The 21297-nt window shown below is 29.0% G+C and overlaps 1 protein-coding gene across 1 annotated transcript in view; it reads left to right on the top strand.

Annotated features, from left to right (window-relative positions):
• Window positions 1-2366, top strand: part of LOC110093246 (stromal processing peptidase, chloroplastic) — a 111942-nt gene extending 109576 nt beyond the window's left edge. The window contains exons 24-25 of the mRNA XM_028691536.1: window positions 835-975; window positions 2051-2366. Of these exons, the coding sequence (XP_028547369.1) occupies window positions 835-920 (86 nt within the window). The 3' untranslated portion in view covers window positions 921-975; window positions 2051-2366. The remainder of the gene's footprint in view (window positions 1-834; window positions 976-2050) is intronic.
• Window positions 2367-21297: the final 18931 nt, after the last annotated feature.

Genomic DNA, 21297 nt, shown 5'->3' on the forward strand with positions numbered 1-21297 from the left:
GTAATAGTGATGGGTATCAACTTTGCTTCATGAATCTTTGTTGTTTGTGCACATCAATATTTCATACTCGTCTCGCTGGTGGATAAATTTTTTAGTTGTTCTCGTGCAACGTCCCAAGTAATATGGATATCTTTTTCAATTATTATTGATATTCAGAACGTTTCGGTGCAGTTTGTTGTGACAATTAGGTGATTTTGATTATGGTCAAGGTGTTTCGGACTAAATTTGCCCAATAATGTTGTTCATTGTCTATCATTTTCTTAACATTTGATAGGATTGATTGTGGGGATGCTTTCTTGATCATTTGATGCTTCATGTGCAGTAATGCACTCAGTTTTATGAACGACTGATGTTTTAATATTTTTTATATGTATGATCATTTCAAACCAAGCTTGTGTGGCGTTGCCCAGTTGGCTGTTATCCTTGTCACATTCGTTCCTGTTTGTTGTGTAGCAAGTATTGAGGTTACAGTCTAATTACTACTCCGAGACATTTAATTAGGAAATCTGGAATTCATTGTTGTGTACCTTGAAATCTGTCACATCCGTCTCCCTACTTTGCTGACAGGATGGGCCTTCATCTCTCTTGTGATTTTTTGTGCAAAAGTAGGAGGAAAAGTAATTAATCACATCTAAAAATCATGAAATGTCTTCACAATATTTCTGTAACACCATTTTTTGGGATGGTTCTAAAGGATGCTCATACTTTTGCTTCTAAATTGACTTTTACTTTGCTCGTGGTATCAATCATTGGATTTTTTTTAGCAGTGAACATAGTTGATATTAATGCATTAAAATTGTTTTATTTTGGTTTAACTGCTTTACTGTTTTACAGCCACAGAAGAAGACATGGGTGTAAGCTATCAGCCATTTTCTCAGATTGGGCGTGGTCTGTCTACAATGACACGTCCCACAACATGATTTTCTTGATACAATTCGTTGATTAAGTTTGCGGGAGATCTGAATAATTTTCAGGGTAAAGTTTCTTTAAATTAATCTTCGCGTTCTATTCAAACTTATTGGCTTGCAATGTGACTTTTAACTTAAAATTGAAAACAATACAGTTCCAATTTTCGTGGAAGTTACAACAAATTCTTTAAAAAAAACAGACAGGTATACCTTAATTTGAATTTTGCAGGTTAGCTGACTCTTTATTTTGAAATAATTTTTCTTTTGACATAATCAAGTCCTCTTTTGTGATGTTTTTCAGTTTATAATACTAAACTTGTGCACTATTGATGTGAAAAGTTACTCAAATTGTTTGGAGTAGAACAAACTGACTAGCTTGCCTCTTTTGAATATGGCAAATTAGCTAGCTCTTTCTTTTGACATAATTTTGAGTCCATTAAGTCCCTTATTTTTGGAGCTTTAAGGTTGTAATAATGAACTTCTGACACTAGTGAATTGTTTTTAAAGTCTTACAAGAGTCTATAATAGATTCTATATTGATAAGTAGAATTGATAGTTATGTGAGGAAATTAAAAGGGTTATTAAGGAAATAAAATGAACTTAAAAAATGCTGCAATGCATGAATAGTACATAGGATAGGAATATTCTGAAGTGGTTAGTAAGGAAAAAGCTATAGTTTGTGATGATTTATATACTTGACTTGGTACTATGAAAGGAGGAAAAGAGATATAAAATGTCTCTAAATAAGAGATAAGAGATTCAAGGATTTTGATCATGTATGATACCTTAAAAGTGAAGATAATGGAATCTTGATTAAAGATAAATTCATCAAGGAAAGAATTAATATGAGAAATTAATTAGACTTTTTTCTCCTATGCATGTCCATTAATTCTTTTAACAAGAAAAAATCCCTCCACTAACATTACAATCACAATAGAAATAACACGTAATGCCACCACCATTTTCTTAGATCGGTGAAGTCATGAAAATGATGCACACAATTTGCATTGCAACGCTTTATACTACAAATTCCTGCACAACTTAAAATTATGAAAGGTTAGGATTTTGAAAGCAAAGCAGCTTAAGCGATATCAACTGTGGCATTCTGATAAGAAAATGACATTTATCACATGATGTTTCAGGTTATATCAGTTCCCTGAATGCCATTATTATAGAAGACCACATAAAAGTTCATTGTAGGTGCATTCGCAAAAGTGAAACAGCTGGAATTTTTCAGAAACAATTTTTATAATTCTTCATCAACTACATTTTTTTTTTTCATGTAATTTTGTGCAAAGAATGACGTCTATTATTTACTTCCATATATATTTTTCTCCTGATATATTCAGAAGCTTTTGTGTCATGGTAAAGCTAACGTTTCAATAATCGTTGTTGTATTTGTATCCTGTATTTGCAACATTACTGATAATATCTGTATGGCTCCTTTCATTGTCAAAAGCTGTTTTTGAATGTGTTTTTTTTTTTCTTTTTATTTGGCCAGGACTGCTGCGACTGATTCCCTTCACCGTTACTGGTCTCCCATGTATATTATCATTTAGTATTTCTTGCATTATACGGTTTGTTGAGAAACCACAAATGTGATAGAGCATTGAAGTTATCTTGATAAAAATAATCCTAACGAGGGGATGGAGATTGAATTGGCCAATATTTTTTATTCATATAGCACCACAAGCCAAATTGCAATATATTTTTTAGCCCGATGGCACTTTAGTTGTTGTATTTATTTATTCTAAAGCAAAGTTTATAATTACCTAATTTTAAATTTTTTTAATGTGTGGTTTGTTTGGGAATCATATGAAAGTGGCTCTTAGGGCAAATTATTTTAAACTAACTTTAATAAATTGATGCCTAACGTAAAAATTAATTTAAAAAAAAATTATCTTAAAATTAAGGCTTTCTCCAACAACCTTTTAATTAAAAATTATTTTCTTTATGTATTTTGAATGAGGCATATAATAGAGCTTGCTAGTGGTTAAAACCATTATGCTCTAGTGTATATTCATATTATAGTTCACAAAATGAACATAAAAGCCTCTATAACTTAAGGTCAAATAACTTGCAAGCATTTTAATTCCTTAGGATGGAACTCTTATTTAAAGTTATGAATTTTGACACACCTACATGTCAACTTAGTATACTAGATAGTGGATGTGGTTATATAAATTAGAGTGTAAGTTTAGTCGAATAGCTCTAGTTGTGTATAGTTAGGCTATCTCATTCATTTTCTTTTTATAAGCATTACTTATATGACTAAGGATTGTAGGCACTACATCTTTTCAAGTTAACCTCTTAGAATTTGACTCTTCTAAGAATTGTGTTCTTTTTATTAGTTTCATACAACTGGCTCACGGGTACCATCAATATAGCTCAAAATATATTAACTATGAAGGTGGTTAATTAAACCCAACCAGGAGATGGTCAATCAACATACTAGGAATTTGATTATCATAAATATTATTTGTTATGCTAATTGAAAGTATAATTGTGTGTAGGTTATTGCATTTATATTTATATTTCATGTAAAAGCAAGGACAATAAATAAAGCAATATTTGGCACACATGAGATAGAATCAGGAGGATTAAAAATAGAATTGAAATTTTGGAGGCCATCAAAGACAATAAGAGCTTAAGAAATAACATGTGTGTTAGTTCATAAATTTTTATTTCATTGAGTCTATTTATTTTCTAGGAATATAGTGGGATAAACAACTAAGAACATGAACTCAAGTGTAATACTAAGTGAAGTAAAAGTTAATTGAAATACTTGATTTTTTTATTAGTCGTACTGTATGATATTAATCATAATGTATGATTGAGCATAACAATTTTTTAAAAAATTTATAATAATAAAGTAGTATTAATTAATAGAAAATTGTATGATAATTAGCATACTTGATGATCAGTTATTTCAATTTAAATTGCCAACTCATTTATTTCCAAAATAAGTAAATTTAAATTTATACTAATTTTATTGTATGAAGTCATTCGTATTGTAGGAATTTTTAATATCTTAATTAATATTTACCTAATTCAAGACTTGAAATCAAGGAGTCTAATAAGAGATAATTTCATACTATACAAACCATTTGGTACAGTTTGAGCAAATAGATGACTTTTTCAAATGATCTTCATTCAGGCAAATCTGTCTAGTGCATTATGTCCAAAACTTGAATTAATCATACTATACAATCAATATCATACAAGTTTATCTAACATAGAGCAACTTTTTGGAGATTCATCTTTAATGAACTAATTGTATTATATGATCATAAAATCTATATGATCAAGCTATCATTTTTACAAATAATTCATTTTAGGACTTATTTTGGAGCCCTCATATAAATTGCTAACCTTAAGGTTTCTATTAAGGCTTTTACTCTGATTTTTGGAGAGAGCTTTTAAACATGGGAGTTCTTGTGTGAGGGAAATTTTTTGTCTTTTCTTATAATAATTTGATAGGAGTGTGGGAGAGAGAGATTAGAGGGAACATGTGATTCTTGAGAGTGTCAAGAGATCTTTATGTGCAAAGTGCATAAAGCTATTTTTCTTGATTTATATCCTTAATAATCTAAGTTGTTGTAAGTAGCTCTTAGGAAAAGAGCTCTAAAATGTTTTGATGTGAGAGACTTTGGGTTTAGCCAATGAGGTGAAGGAATAGGAGGCATCTATGCCATGTGATGCAAAAGGAGGGAGTTAAAGCCTTATCAACAAATAAGTAGTGTAATGTGGTTTATCCATTACCCTGTGAAGAAGAAGAGCTTCTCTAACTTATTAAACACAGTAGGAGAGAGAGTAAAATTCATGAGGAAGAGAACCTTGGAGAGTGGATGTATGTCAAGTTGGCTAAACCTCTATAAAAATTCGATTTGAATTTTTTTGTTTATTTTATTTTCATGAAATCTTATTACTTGCTTAGTTTTATTTCAATAGTTGTTGATCTTTTTCAAAAGCTAAGAAAAATAGTTTGAAAATTGTGGCAATTTGTTTTAAATAAAAATTAAGAAAAATATATATTTCTTTATTATGTTAAAGTTATTTTGAAATTAAGAGAGAGAGAGAGAGAGAGAGATAGAGAGAGAGTAATATTTTAGTGTTTCATTTTATAAAGACTTTTGCTATAATTGTTATACTTTTTTAAACGCACCAATTTACCCCCTTCATCTTTTGTGTGCATCAAACATTTTCAATTGGTATTAGAGTAAATTCTTACTATATAAATTAAACAACATAAGCAGATCCTAAATAACACACTTTGGAAGTTAGAATATGTCGAAAGGGTACTTGATTACTCGTCCATCGCTTTTCGATACTTCCCCTTCTGATTTTTAGAAAATTTGTATGGCAACATTTTTTAAATCTATTGAATTTAGAATATGAACTTAATTCAAGTAGGCTATACATCTCCCTATAAGATACAAAATAGATCAAAGTTTAACTTGCTTTAATTATTGGAATTTTAAAGATAGGGAGCTAACACAACCAAATGCAAAAAATTTAAACTATTTTTTTATACTGTAAACTCAAAAACTTTTATGCATATTTATACTTGTGCCACTGGTAAAGAAATTTGTGATATGCATTATCATATTTATGAAGGAACTTATGGAGGTAAGCAATCCCAAATGAATATTATATTGCATGATCTTGAACTATTTTGCATGTACATGATGAATTTATTTCTAACATGTATACTTGCTCCACAAAGATTATTACATCATTGCATGCCTTGGGAATAGAAATTTCTAAAACTATACAAAATTTTGAGATGTTTGTCTGAATCTTGGGAAGCTAAGGTGGCAACAAATTTTGAATCAAAAGATTTAAATGCTTATTCAATTGATAATTTGTTTGGTTCAATAATAACATATGAGCATAAAATTAGCCAAAGACACATATATTGACAATGAAAAGAAGGAGAAAGTGATTAATTTAAAAGATGATGATTCTAAAAGCAATAAGTTCAAAGGTGGTGGAGTAAAAGACATTGCATTTATGACCATCAATTCAAAAGATTTCTCAAAGCATATAAAAAAGGCATAGTGACAATTGGAAAGGTAAAAATAAGAAAGTCAACAAGATTTCTTTTGACACTATTTATTTTGAGTGCAGAAATTAGGTCATATAAAATGAGATTATCCAAACTTGAAGGACCAACCACTTATAAACAATGTTAAGGATAGACATAAACTAGAAAAGAGCAAAAGAAAATCTCACAAAGATTTTTGGGACATTTCTAACGTATACTCATCTGAAATTCAAGTTGTAGAGGAGAACACCAAACTTTGCTTAGTAGTCAAGGATAACTTAGGTAATACTAATGAGGATTATGTAAATGACTTCACTTATGATTACTTTCCTTTACTAAGCACTTGCATGAAAAATATAGTAAGCTTAAGAAAAAAACATACATGTTCTTTTAAAAAAAGCATTTTGTATTTCAAGACGAGCATTCCAATTTGGATAAAGAATTTGAAGTTCTAAAAAATGATTTTAAAAAAAAATAGCATGCATATTGAACTAGATGCTACATATAAGATATTAGAAGTAGAAGTGTTGATTAAAAAAATTAGCATGAATCACATGTTAAACTAGGAATGTTTGGAGTGTAAATGAGTATCTAAGAAAAGAAATCACAAAATTTATAGCCCCTAAAAATCTTGCTCCTCACTTATTCACAAACAACTTATTATGACAGCATATGCATTATCTTCTCATAAGAGGAAGAGTCATTCATTACATAGATTAGCTTACTCATTTATAGGAGTTACATGTTATTCTTATGGCATGGTTGAACACATAACATAAGTTTGTCCATATAGGATCCACCATAGCATACAATATGTTTGTAGACCTAATGCCTTTGAAGTATAGCTTAACATACATTCATATTATTGCATTGAGGGACCCAAATTTATTTGGGTTCCAAAATTTATTGCTTTAGTATATTTTGTAAGTATGCATGTACAAGAGGTCTAGAGAAGACTTGTGGTACCTAGATAGCGAACACTTACAACACATGATTGGAGACATCAACTAATTCATTTCACTAAATTTTAGGTGTGTAGTAAAAGTGACACTTAGAGATAGTATCACTAGAAAAGTAATTGGTACAAGCACTATAGGTAAAACTAATGACTTTACTATCAAAAAGTTGTTTTGGTAGAAGGATTAAAGCATAAGCTACTAAGTATAAGTCAATTATTTGATAAGGGATTCAATGTTAAGTTTTATTTTAACAAATGTCTATTTATGGTGAATAATAAAATTATGTAAGAAGGTTTAAATATTAATAATGTTTGTATAATTGACTTACATTATATCAATAAATCAAATAAAATGTGTTGCTTAAAAACTATCATGGATGACTCTTGGCTATGGCATAGGAGACTGTGTCATGCTAGTATGAGGACACTTAGATTTAGTTAGGAGAATTCAAAAATTAGATTTTACTGAGGAACACCTATGTGACAAATGCCAATTTCACAAACAAGTTAAATCCTCACTTTACTCAGTCAAGGACGTAGTGACTATTAGACCATTGAAGATACTTCACATGGACTTATGTGAACATATTAGTGCCATTGTTTAAGAGGAAAGTTGAATGGATTAGTTATGGTTGATGATTAAACCATATTAATATGGGTAAAATTTTTAGCAAACAAGAATGAATATTTTGAAGAATTTAGAATATTTTTAATTTGGAATCAAAGAAAGACAAGATGCTCCATCACCATCATCCATAGTGACCATGGTGGAGAGATTGAGATGAGATGTTTGAGTCATTATGTTAATAAATAAGTATACAATATAATTTTTAGGCCCTAAAACACCCTAATGGAATGGCATGATAGCAAGGATGAATATGATATTAAATGAATACAAACTACCCAAGTAGTTTTTTATTGAATCAATAAATATAACCTATTATGTGTCGAATAGGGTAAACATTAGAAAAATAATAAATAATACCCCTTACAGACTTCTTAAGGATAGAAGAACAAACTATTCCCATTTACATGTCTTTGAATGTAAATTTTTTATATTAAATAATGGAAAATCACATTTGGGGAAGTTTAATTCTTGAGTAGATGAGGCTATTTTTCTAGGATATTCCTCCATAAAAAAGTATATAAGGTATTCAGTAATCTATGTTTGGTTTATATTGAAATAGAACCCTACTAAATGTGCAAGTGCACGTGCTGGTCAAATAACAAAGTATTTGAGAGAGTGTTAATCCCATAAGAAAATACTTTGTTACACAAATATTTTTAGTATTGTTTACTCAAGCAACATATTTTATCCTACATAATGAAATTAATGGTAATTTTTATTTATAAGAAATATAGGAAACAATGAAGATACCAATAATTAAAGTGTTTTGGAAAATGATAGTGAATTAACCTAAGTTCACCTAAGTAGACTCACCTATGTTAATTGTGAATTAGTGCATATGCATATCTAGATCTCTATCAAGCTTGTAGTAATGTAAAGAAATATTTATGGCATTCCTATAATTATTCTATCTCAATAACCCTAGAATACTATACATCTTATGTCTAGGTTTATTAGCATTCCATTTAAATTCTCCTATTTGTTCCAACATTCCTTCGTCGAGGCAGTGCACCACACTAGATGTTAATTTTATACATAGCCACTACATAAATAAAATGCAGAGCAAGAGATATTGAAAATAATTATTCATACTTATTGTAAGAGTTTACATTAGGGATTACATAGAAATTCACATCATTAATCCAAAACTATGAGTTTATCCAACCATAGAATAACTTTTGAATAAAGTAATTTCCATTTATTGCTTAAGAAAGAAACTACAAATAGAGAAGCCGAAGAAAATAGCACCCAAAATGAAGAATCCCAAACAAATCTTGCAAATGGACCCTTCTTAAAGTGAATCTCTCTCCTTTCAACTTTTCTTTTCACACTCCTTTCTATTCATATGGATTGTTTGCTAACTACAATGTTGACTAGACACTATAAATGATATATCTTATTATTCCCAAGTCCCTCTCAGGCTCTCCCCTATATTCTACTTAAAAAAATATAACATACAAAATTAGAAAAATTGTTTATATTTGTTACAAAAATGAATTCAAGCACCACGATGCTAAGCAAGATGATGCTGTGAAGTTACAATATGAAATAGCACCTCGACGTTACTAAATATTCTCTACTGCGATGCTGGGCTAACTCGACATGGTTATTTACTAATAATGCGGTGTGATGATTAAATGATTCAATTAAGTGCTTCTTTTCATCAACTTTTTTTGTCGCAGCATTGTAAAAGTTGGATGCTACGATGTTTTCGAAGTTGCACTCTAACGTTGAATTATTCTATAATTTTCCTACAACTTTGGTGCTGTGTTGATTTCAGATTCTACAAGGACTGCTTGGCATTTAATCAAGGAACTGAATTAAATGAAGTTTTCCTAAGGCGATAACACTATAATGTCTTGATTCGGTGCTAAGAATTGAGTTTGATGTTGCACTGATAGTTCCAGCGCTATGGTGATGATAGTTCTAGCATTACGACATTAGTTCTAAACATTATAAATTTTGCTCCTTTTCTTAAGATATTCCTGCATAATATAAAGTTAAACACAAATTATTACTAGAATTAATAGCATAAAAATGCTACATAATTTTCGCTTAACAAATTTCGCCAAGCTTAAACTCTTACTTGTATTCAAGCAATTATGTTTACACCTTTGATTAGCTTTATTAGTTAAATAAAATTTTGTAATTTAAGATTAATTAAAATGTATGAAAATACTCTACCATTTTGATTTGAACTAAAATGGCCAATGTATGGAAATTTTAATTTAACAAATTATGAATAATCATCCTAAAGAATAATCATTATTAATATCCAAATTGAACTCATCTGCTACAAGTGTAAGTGTAATGTTGACTTACAAGTTTGGATTGAGTAAGTTATCATTTAAAAATTGGTTGTAAATTAGTTAATATTTAAATTCATTTATAACCCTTCAATTCTAATAATTCACTTACACTCTCCTCTTTAAAATGAGTATTAGGATCATTTTAGGAATTCAGCATCCTCATAAACCAATTTTTAAAATAGTCCTCATTTTTCTTCTATTCTTTCTTCTGATTTTCTTTTATTTTAATTCCTTTCTTTCAATGCACATGAGTACTAAAGCAATAATTTTGAATATTTGATTAGCTTTTTCCTTCAAGAAACCCTAAATTGGACTTATGTAAGGATTTTACAAGTTTATTAATTACATACTTGAGTTCACTATGAGTTATATAAATTAATCTAAGTACTTTTTTTTTTAAACTTAGCTGTTCAATCATGTCATCAATAGTCAGTTCTTAGATGTTATACCATTTTAGTTGAAATATTGAAGTACTAACTTAAACAATTTTTCTTAGATTATTATTATGTTTTTCGAATTAAAAATTATTGTTCTTTGTTCATTCAATTTAACACCTAGAATTTTGTATTATTCTTAATTTTTAATAAATTTTAATTATTTTATTTTTTGTAACTTAGCTATCAAAGTGTAATATATGGAGGACATTTCAATAGTTAAGCAAATAGAAAATTTAATTAATAAAAATTTAACTTAAAAATAAATAACAAACAAAGTAAAGTGCACTAGTAATAAAAATTACAAAAACTTAAGCACTACAAAAGAAACTAATCAAATACACAACAACAAATAACATATTCAGGTTGTTCTCATCAGCCCTAAGTTTTTTTGTCTTCTTCCAAACTATGCCAGTCATTTCTTTTGAGGATTAGCAAACTCAACAATGGTTCTTAAACAATCAATGTCTCTTCCTAAATAAGGTTTTAACCTATGACCAATAACTTTAAAATATTGTAAGTTCTTTTTATCTTGAATTTCTATGGCTCCATAAGTAAATGCCTTAGTAACACTGAATGATCTAGACCACCAGGACATAAGCTTTCCTAGAAATGATTTTAATCTAGAATTAAATAACAGTGCCTCTTATCTTGGTGTGAATTCTTTCTAAAGAAGCTTATGTCATCTTTTTGTTTGTTCCTTATAAATCCTAGAATTTTCATAAGCTTTATGTCTAAACTCCTCCAATTCATTTAACTAGATTAACCTCTTTTTAGTGGCTTCCTTAATATTTAAATTAAGCTCCTTAACTACCAAAAATGGTTTATGTTCTAACTCTAAGGAAAGGTGGAAAGCTTTTTAAAAGACTAATCAATATGGAGACATTCCAATAAATGATTAAAAAGCATTTCTAATGGCCCATAATACATCATCTAACCTTATAGGCTAATCTTTCCTATTGGAACTCACCAATTTCTCTAAATTTATTTTAAACTCCCTATTACTAATTTTTGCATGGACACTAGTTTGGAGATCCCTATTACTAATTTTTGCATGGACACTGATTTGGAGATTGTAAGCTATTGCAAGCATATGTTGGATACCATATTTAGTGATTAATGCTTCAACACTTTTATTATAAAAGTGGCTTCTCCCATCAGTGATTAAAACTCTAAGCATTCCTAATCTAGAATAAATATTTTTTAAAAAAATTAAGTACTACATGATCATTAGTTTTAGGGTTTACCACTCCTTCAATCCATTTATAAATATAATCAACAATAATTAAAATATACTATCATCCATGGGGTTACACAAATGGACCGATGAAATCTATTCTCCGAACATAAACAATTCAACTTCCAAGATGTAGTTCAAGAGCATTTAATTTCTTCTAGTGATATTACCTACTCTTTGAAATCGATCACACTTTTTATCATAATCATCAACATCTTTAAATATAGTAGGCTAATAAATTCATGATTTAAAAATTTTAGTAGTTCTAAATTGTTGAAAATGCCCTCCATAATGGGAATCATAATACATTCTAATTATAGGTTATATTTCATTTTCACTTATGCATCTACTAATAATTTAATCATTACACTTTTTAAATAAATATGGCTCATCCCAAAAGAATTATTTAGCATACTGTAGAAATTTTATTTTTGAGTAGATGATAAGTCAGAAGGAAACACACCACTAATAATCAAATTCACAGTATTAACATACTAGGAAATCTACTCACGTGCAAAGAAAATAACTGTTCATCAAGGGAAAACTCATTAATGTCAACTTTATGAGATGCATGTTCTTCAGATTTAAGTCTTAAAAGATTATCAGTAGTTTGGTTTAGAGTTCCATTTATGTCTAAATTTTTCTCATCAAATTCTTATCATAAAAGTAACCACCTTACCAAATTTAGATTTAGTATCCTTTTTCTCATATGAAATTTGTTTGCATAATGATATGTATACACAAGAAGCTTTATGCCAATCTGATAAGATTAGAATTTTTCAAAAGCAAAGACAATAGCTATTAGTTTTTTTTTTTTTCAGTAGTGGTGTAATTACATTGTGCAGTGTTTAAAGTTATACTAGCATAAAAAATAACATGAAAATTTTTATCTTTCTTTTGACCAAGAACAACACCTATAATATAATCACTAGCATCACATATTAATTCAAAATGCAAAGACCAATCTAGTATAATAATAATAGGTGCAGTGATTAAATACAATTTTAATATTTTAAAGGCATCAAGATGTGCAAAACTAAACATAAATGGAATATCCTTTTCCAATAAATGAAACAAAGGTTTGGAAATTTTGGAAAGTCCTTAATAAATCTCCTATAGAACCCAAAATATCCAAGAAAAGACCTAATTCCTTTAACTGGAGTGGGAGGAGGAAACTTTTTTATAAACTGGACTTTATCCTTATTTATCTCTAACCCATTCTTGGAAATCTTATATCATAGCATAATACCTTCCATCTCCATAAATTAACACTTTTTCAAATTCAACACTAGATTTATTTATAAACATCTTTTAAGCATAGTAGTCATATGATATTGACAATAATCCATCATCCATAGAAATTTCAATGCCTCACTTTATTAAATAAAAAAATAGATATCATACATCACTGAAAACATGCTGGAGCATCGTATAGACAAAAGGGCATCCTTTTAAAAGCAAATGTTCCATAGAGATTTGTGAAGGTAATTTTTTCTAATCCTCATGTATTATAGAAATCTGGTGGTAACCTAAGAATCCTTCTAATAAATAATAGAAAGAGTGCCTTGCCAACCTATTTAACATATGCTCATGAAATGGCAAGGGAAAATGGTCTTTCTTTGTGGCTTTTTTCAACTACCAATAGTCTATAAAAATTCTTCAACTAGTGACTATCCTAGTGGGAATGAATTCAGTATATTCATTATATACTATAGTCAATCCACCCTTCTTAGGAACACAATGAATAGGACAAACCCAAGAAATATCAAAAAAGGGGTAAATGATCCCTAAATCTAACCATTTAAGTATTTTCTTTATAATATCTTCTTTCATAGATGGGTTTAATTTTCATTATGGTTTAGCTTTTGGTAATGAATTTTTCTTCTTAAGAATCCTATGCATACGTAGAGGTGGTCTAATTCTATTGATATTAGCTATGGTCCATCCAAAAGCTTTCTTATAATAACTTAGAACCCTAATTAACTTCTTTCCGATGTTTTCCAAACCAGTACAACTAATGATAAGAAAAGTTGAATTTCTACCTCAAAAGGTATACTTAAGGTGGTCAAGAATGGTTTTAAGCTCTAAAATTGGGGCTTCCTCTACAGTTGGTCTTAAAGATCTACCCAAAGATTTGGTATCTAAGGTTTCAAATTTCCCCCTAAACTTCTTAAAATTATCTCTAATAATATGAACAGATTCTTCCAAACTCTTACAATTTTCCTTGAAAGGTTCATTAAAAGTACTTTTTACTATCAGATCTCCTTTAGAATTCTAAATAATAGTCTCTTTAAAATCAACCCTAAATTAATCCTTTTTTTTAGCAGTAGGGAATTTCATGGACTTAAGCACATCTTGAATCACTTCTTGATCTTATATTCTTTATATCATCTCCCCCTTATGAACATTTATCATAACCTTACCCATTGCTAAGATTTGTCACCCTAGGATAATCGGTATCCCCCTATCCTCCTCCATATATAAGATAATAAAATATATAAGGAATATAAACCTAACTACCTTAATAAGAATATATTATACCACTTTAGGATAAGTCAATGATCTATCACCAAGCTAAAGAGTGACATTAGTTGGCTAAACCTTTCCTAAATCTAATCTCTGGAAAATGGACAAAGGCATAAGGTTGGTGCTAGATTTTAGATCACATAATGCACTTATAAAAATATTTTCTCTTATAGTCATGGGAATGGTAAAACTAGCAGGATCTTTCAATTTCATAGGGATCTTCTTTTGAATGATAACACTAAATTATTCAGTTAAACTACAGTTTCAAATTCTCATAGTTTCCTTTTATTATTAAGAATATCTTTCATGAATTTGGCATAAGTGGGCATCTTCTCTAAGACTTCTGAAATGGGTATGCCCCTTAGAGAAAATGGAATTAGATGAAGTATAATAATGCCATTATGATTTCAATGTTCTACACCAATAAAGCTTAGGGTTTTAGGTATTTGATATCTTTATTAGAACATTCCTTTAATTTGTTATTTCCATTGCCTTTCCCTATCAGACAGAGCTGCTACTTCAATTCTTCACCAATCTTAAAATTACTAGTAATAGGTTATCTATGCAATCCATAGCTTGCCAATTCTAGGTAGAAATCATCATGAACAACCTATATGAATACCTCCATATTTTTAACACTAGTATAAAACCAAAGGATATTTTAGTGGGTCTTTAATATAATTGGTATAATATAAATATGACCCTTAGAAACTAAATTTTACCTCAGCACCAACCACTAGTCAACACTATGGTGTTGAAGGCCCATGTTATTCAATATGCTCTTTGACACATGATTATCCCTAAAGCTGGTGATAGAATAAACATTACCATACTCCTATCCATAGTCACTTATTTTTTGTATGATTAAAACAAAATTTAATATCAAAAATATAACCATCCAGTATAGAGGAACTATGACTACTATTAGGATTCTTAGGGCATATCGAAAGTAAAATCTAGCACTATGAGACATTATTTCCTATATTTTAGAGAGTAAATACAACTGTACATTCCTTACATAACCTAATCACCTACCCTCTTACTTCTACAATAATTCCTTTCACCTGATCTATAGAGAGGTGTAGACAAGTTCACTTACGTGGGGAGTAGAACGAGGAAGAATAAAGGGGAGCACCACTAACTCAACCACCTCCTCCTTTGGCATATTAATATCAATATTTGTAAGATGCCTAGATAGACCACTTTGATAGTCCTGAGCTCAAAGTGGAAACATATTGAGCGGACAAATAAGCAATGGGAGGAGATGCACCAGTAGCATCAATAGGATCGTGAGTAGTTTTAGGAATAATTCTCTCTCCACCATAATTACTTTTAACCACTTTCCCTATAACATTTTAGTTATTAGAGCTTATTTTTTGTGTGTTTCATAATTTTATCTTTTTTAATTAGTTGCTCCTCTTTTTGGTGATGTTAAAAGGGGAAGAAGTTTAGTTGCGCCTATTTTTATATATTCTTTATTTAAATAAAAAATGTTTCTTTAATTTATAAACATTCTTGCAATTTTTATAGTGCCTAATAATTAAAAAAAATCCAAAAATTAATTAAATAAAAAATTATTAAAAATAATATTTTTAACCTATTATATTTTCTTAGAAGCATCAACTAAGGTGAGTATTTAAATTGTTTAATGATTTTTTCATAACTACCAAAAAATTTTGCCATCATAAGAAAGGGAAAGATTGTTGAACCCCATGAGCCTAGTGTACATTACGGTTTTAATTATTACAAATATTATTAGTTATACTACCAAAGTTTAAATTATGATTTTAAGAAACTAATTTTTATACTCACATAGGAAGCATATAGGCCATGAATTCAGTATTTGGATTTGATGAGGCCGAAAAATTGAACAACAAAGAAAATTCGTTTGCATTTAGAGACCAAGAATTAAAAATTGTTAACTCATAATTTATTTTTTGTTTTATTTTATTTTTATTTTGTTATTTTCTTGCTTTCTATATGATAGGCATAAAGTGGGTTGAATGATTACACACACACAAAAGTTTATGAAATAAAATAAAATTTATTAAAAAAATTGATTTTCTAACTTAATCATATTATAATATTTACTTTGTACTACAAGATATAATGGAAACTTTATAAATTTTGAAAATTAGTGGGATTAATTTAAAAAAAAATTAATTTATAGAATTTACATAAGTAATCATACAGTATGATACAGATCATACTGGATAATCAGCTATTAAAATTAAAACTATTGAAATCTTAAAATTGGAAATTTTAAAATTTGAACTTTTCATTATGGAAAAACCTCTTCATACAATATGAAACTTAAAACTAAGTTTTATGACCTACCTATTTTGGAACCCAAAATCTTGGGGATGAATTTGACTTAACTCTGTATTGTATAATCTTAATCATATAGTAAAAAAAAAATAGAGCTTTTATGGCCAAACTTCATTTAGACATGCTGATCTAATGCTCAAAGTGGCCAACCATATGAATATTATAATGTACAATCATAATCATACAGTCCGAACAAATGGAGAGCTTATTCAGGTGAACCTCATTCTGATAGGGGCATTCTAGTTCATGAGTTGGCAACTTTTCCTTTTAGATTGTCTGTTAATCCTAGAAAGACTCTATGATCTACTTGTGAAAATTAAATAAATTATAGTGCTCAATATAAAAACTTTTTTAAGGTATTTTGGTTAGTGTTCTTTGGATGTCTCTAGCCTCCTAGAGTCTCCATCAGTTAAGGTAGAGTAGTCTTGGGAGATATCTAAGAGGTTTGAGAGAGAGAGAGAGAGAGAGAGAGAGAGAGTGATGAGAGATGGATGAGGAAGAGAGAGAGAAGACGGAAAAGAGAGAGAAAGAGAGAGAAGATGAGAGGAGAGAGAGAGAGAGAGAGAGAGAAAGAGATGAGAGAGAGAGAGTTCTTAGGGGAGACTAGTTTGACTTTGTAAGAGAGTGAAGGAAAGAGAGTTTAGAGAGTTTATGAGTGATCACTTGGAAGGGTTCCCAAAAGTTCAAGCTATAAAAAGATCATTCTTCACATTCAATGATCGTTGTGGATGAATAAAATTTAAAGATACCACATGATTTTCCTTAATATTTCTTTAATCAAATTTGCAAAGCTAAACATTATATGTTCTCAAAAGATAGACTAACGTTTCAGTATTGATTTGAAAAGAGAAAAAAAATTTACTTTCATAATTAAACACAGCATAGGGATTATTAAATTCATCTCGAAGGATAAAAGAAACATTCACATGTCATTTTAATTATAAAACTAACCAAAGTATAAAGCTAGTCTACGATTCTTTCCCTACCTTAAAAAGGAACTAAGATAGGGTTTATTATTTTATTAGGTTCTAGACTCCCTACAGAGGTATGCCTCTATAATTAATTACATCCTAAGACAAGTCTTGAGAATACTTTTGATTGAAGTGAGGACTAGATTTTTAAAATTTATAAAGGTCTAATCAATGATTTAAGTTCAAAAATTCTATGGATTGATTTAGATTTAAATTGATTTTTAGAATTCATTTCAGATTTCAATAACCCTCTTGGGAAGAGATTCAGAGATATATGTATGCAATGTAAACTTATGCCTGCTTGGAGTGGGCTGCCGGATAAAATCCTAAACACAATCAATCATCTTTTATATATAAGATAGGATGAATCTAAACCTAAGAAATCATGAACTTTTTAATATGTAGATATGTCTATCTAGGATAATACATGTATACATAGATGCATTTTAAATTTCTGTAATGTACACTAAACCAAAGCATACAATCCAACAATAAGGTATGAGGGGCCTAAGAGTCGAGCTGCCATAGTTTCCCTTATGATTTAGGGCTACTATGCTAATGAGTTTTTTTTTTTTAAATCCTAAGTTAGAAAATTTCAAATATTTTATGTTAACAAAAAAAAAATTAGAGTTTTGTCAGTAAAAAGGTGTTTGTGTATATGATACTACAAACGTATCATCCTAGAACTAGTATACGTATTCATACAAAGTATGGAATATGCAAACCAAAAGAAATTTATAAAAAGGATGCCCTATAATGCAAATCTACCGTCAATTTGAATGCAATGCATGTAATGTGAAGTAGTATATGAAAGAGTAGTATATAAATGAAACTTTTAATCATTTATTTTTAAAGTAGAAAATAAGTTAAGGTCTAATAAAAAATAAGGTGGCCAAGTTCTGCACAACAAGTTTGAATTTTTACTACTATAAAATGTAGATTTAAACATGATTACTTATTTTAGTCTTTATCTTCAGGTTATAGGATCTTCTATAAGATTACAAAAGATAAAAATTTTCAAAGGAAGATAAATTATTTCCTTTTGGAACTTTTATATGTATAAGCAATCATCTTTAATCTTTTATAACTCTTGATGTTGTACAACTTAATCTAGCTATACAAGTATTTATAACTTTGCATTTGCATTTACACATTTACATTTACATCAAGTCTTAGATACATTCTACTTTCTATAAGAAAAAAGTAAAAGATAAATGTATAAAAAAAAAATATAAAACTGTAATGCATGTATGTAGAACCTAATACATCTAATATAACCTAAAAGAGTCTAAGCTGCACCAACAAGAAATATAATCATGACATCCATAGTGCAAAAGAATGAGTAAAAAAAATAAGACACCCTCCATGCAAGGAATCTACATCACAGCAAAACACACCTAGGCTAGAGTTAGAATCCCTATCAAACCATCTAAATTGTGTGTAACAAGCTATATGATTTAAAGTGAAATTATGATCCTTTAAGGAAAAAAAAATTGTGTGGTTTGAATAGGTCCTAGGTTTATTATTATTTAATATTATGTAAAATTTTATTTTTAATTTATTTTAGTTTAAAACGGGATTTCTTTAAATTTAAATTTTAATGTTTTATAGTTTAAGATTTATTTTAAAGATTATATTTTAAGGGTTGAATTATGTATTTTAAGTTTTAAAGAACATAGTGCTCAACAACCCTTAAGTATAATGAGTCATTAATCATCAAGTCCTAGGCTCATATTTATAATGTATTTAATCTCCCTTAAGGGACCAAGTCTAATGCATAGAGTAGTCCCTCATTTTATTTAGGTATTTTAATAGTTTAAGTTTTAAAGAATCTTGAAAATTGATCAATTAAATAACTTGAAGTTCTCCATTGAAAGATCCAAGGCCCATAATTGTAATGCATTTTATTCCACCTAAAGAATCAAGTCATGTGTAAAAATCCCTTTGATTTATTAATCTTCTTTATTTAAGTTATTCAACTTTATTTTATTTATTTAATTCAAGTAGTATTTTAAGTTTATAAATTTAAATTACTTCTTTTTTACATTTAATTTCCTGATATTGACTTATTTAACTGATTTATTTTTAAATTTTTAGGATTTAATTAAATATTTATTATTAATTAGTTTTTATTTTTTTAATAAAGTTGACTAAACATTGACTTTTATTTTAATTTACGATTTTAGTGATTTCTAGTTTTTAATAAATTCCTGATTTAATTTAAAGTTGAATAAAATTTATTTTATATTTTTCTAATTTTTATATATTTATTTATGATTTTTATAAAATTAGCCCAATTAACAAAAATGAAAATTTAAGTAATTTGCCAATTTTAATTATTAATCCAAATCAATTCCAAACCACTTAAAATCATCACCAGAGGTCAAGAATGACCTTTAAAGATGATTACAAGATTTTGGGGTCATTAGAGAATTTATTTATATTAGAATTATTTCATTTTATATTTAATATATTTTATTTAATTTTAATTAATATTTATTTATAATTTTTATGCGACTTATATTTTTCATTTAAAGTTCTCTAAATTTAAATTTGAATGCAATATATTTATATTCTTCCAATTTAAATTTATTTTTTATTAATTTATTAAAAATCTTTTTTTTTATTAAAACCTAAAGTGTGGCCTATAGTTAATTAAAAAAGACTATTACAAGATCCTTAAAGGAGACCTTCAGCTCATTGATGCTCGGATGAGCTACAAGATAAATCATAAGAAAATCAACGAGCTAAAAGTCCCCTCTAGTCCAAATTACAAAAGATCCTAGTAACATACTAGAGCGACCAAGAGCTAATAATTAAAAAAGAAAGATAAAATGAGTTTCAATAAGCTCAATCATTCTACAAAAATTGATGACCACAACCACAGTGCAAATCACCTATCCAAAAAAAGGGTTGCAAAATAAAATAATATTGCACAAGATAATAATTAGATAGAACATGAACATATGTAAATTAAAAGAAAAGCAAAATGCAAAGTTATAATAAAAACTGAGAGAATGGTTCAAGCTCCACTTGAGATTGAGAGAAACATTAACCCACCTATTACTAATGCATATATGGAAATACTTGAAGCTATGGTCCCCAAAATATATACTAGAGAGCACAAGAAGATTAATAATAATAGGCAATGCATGAGTTAAAGTATAATTGAAATCTTGATGGCACAACTATATCAACTCACCCTTAAAATCACATATCATAATATCCCATATAGAGTAAATCCATAAAAAAATTAAAAAAAAAATATATATAACAAAAATATAGAAGAAACCAACCGATTGAAATGAACATTAGTAATCAAGTTCATGGATGTAGTATCCGTGCATCCATCATGAAAAATCCCTAAATGTCACTCAAATATGATCCAGTACCCACCAAAGCATAACAAGGAGATCATGCATAGGATAAAATTGTAGAAGTAAATCGAGGAATAATCCGAGGTACAAATCATGATGACCACACAACTGCAGTTCATACCCTAGAAGCTAAAGGGGAAATACCCAATAGCCCATATGAGACTCTAGAAAGCCAAAGAATTAATCAGTGAGAACAAAAAAAGTCTCAAAACCAACCTACTCACACTGAAGAGGCACAACAAACAACAATCCTGAAAGAATAATCGTTAGGGATGTTAGGCCCTATGAACTAGCCCAAGGCTAATTAAAAGAGAGAGGTGAATTGGTATTTCAAGAATCTTTAAGCCAAAGACAACAAACCAAAATCACCATAAAGAAATCAACGATGTGAAAATTAAATGCGGAAGTAATAAATGAAAGAACACACCAGACAACAATCCTGAAAGAACGTCCACTCCTTGCAGGCACCCTCCAAGTATTGCACTAAATTAAGTATCTCTCCTTTAGCCCCCACAGCTAGGCGGAGAAGCCCTTTCAAAATCACTTCCACCTTCCTCGGTGCGGCAGAGTCACC

This window comes from Dendrobium catenatum, unplaced genomic scaffold (assembly GCF_001605985.2).
Source record: "Dendrobium catenatum unplaced genomic scaffold, ASM160598v2 original_scaffold_4717, whole genome shotgun sequence".
Classification (NCBI taxonomy): Eukaryota; Viridiplantae; Streptophyta; class Magnoliopsida; order Asparagales; family Orchidaceae; genus Dendrobium; species Dendrobium catenatum.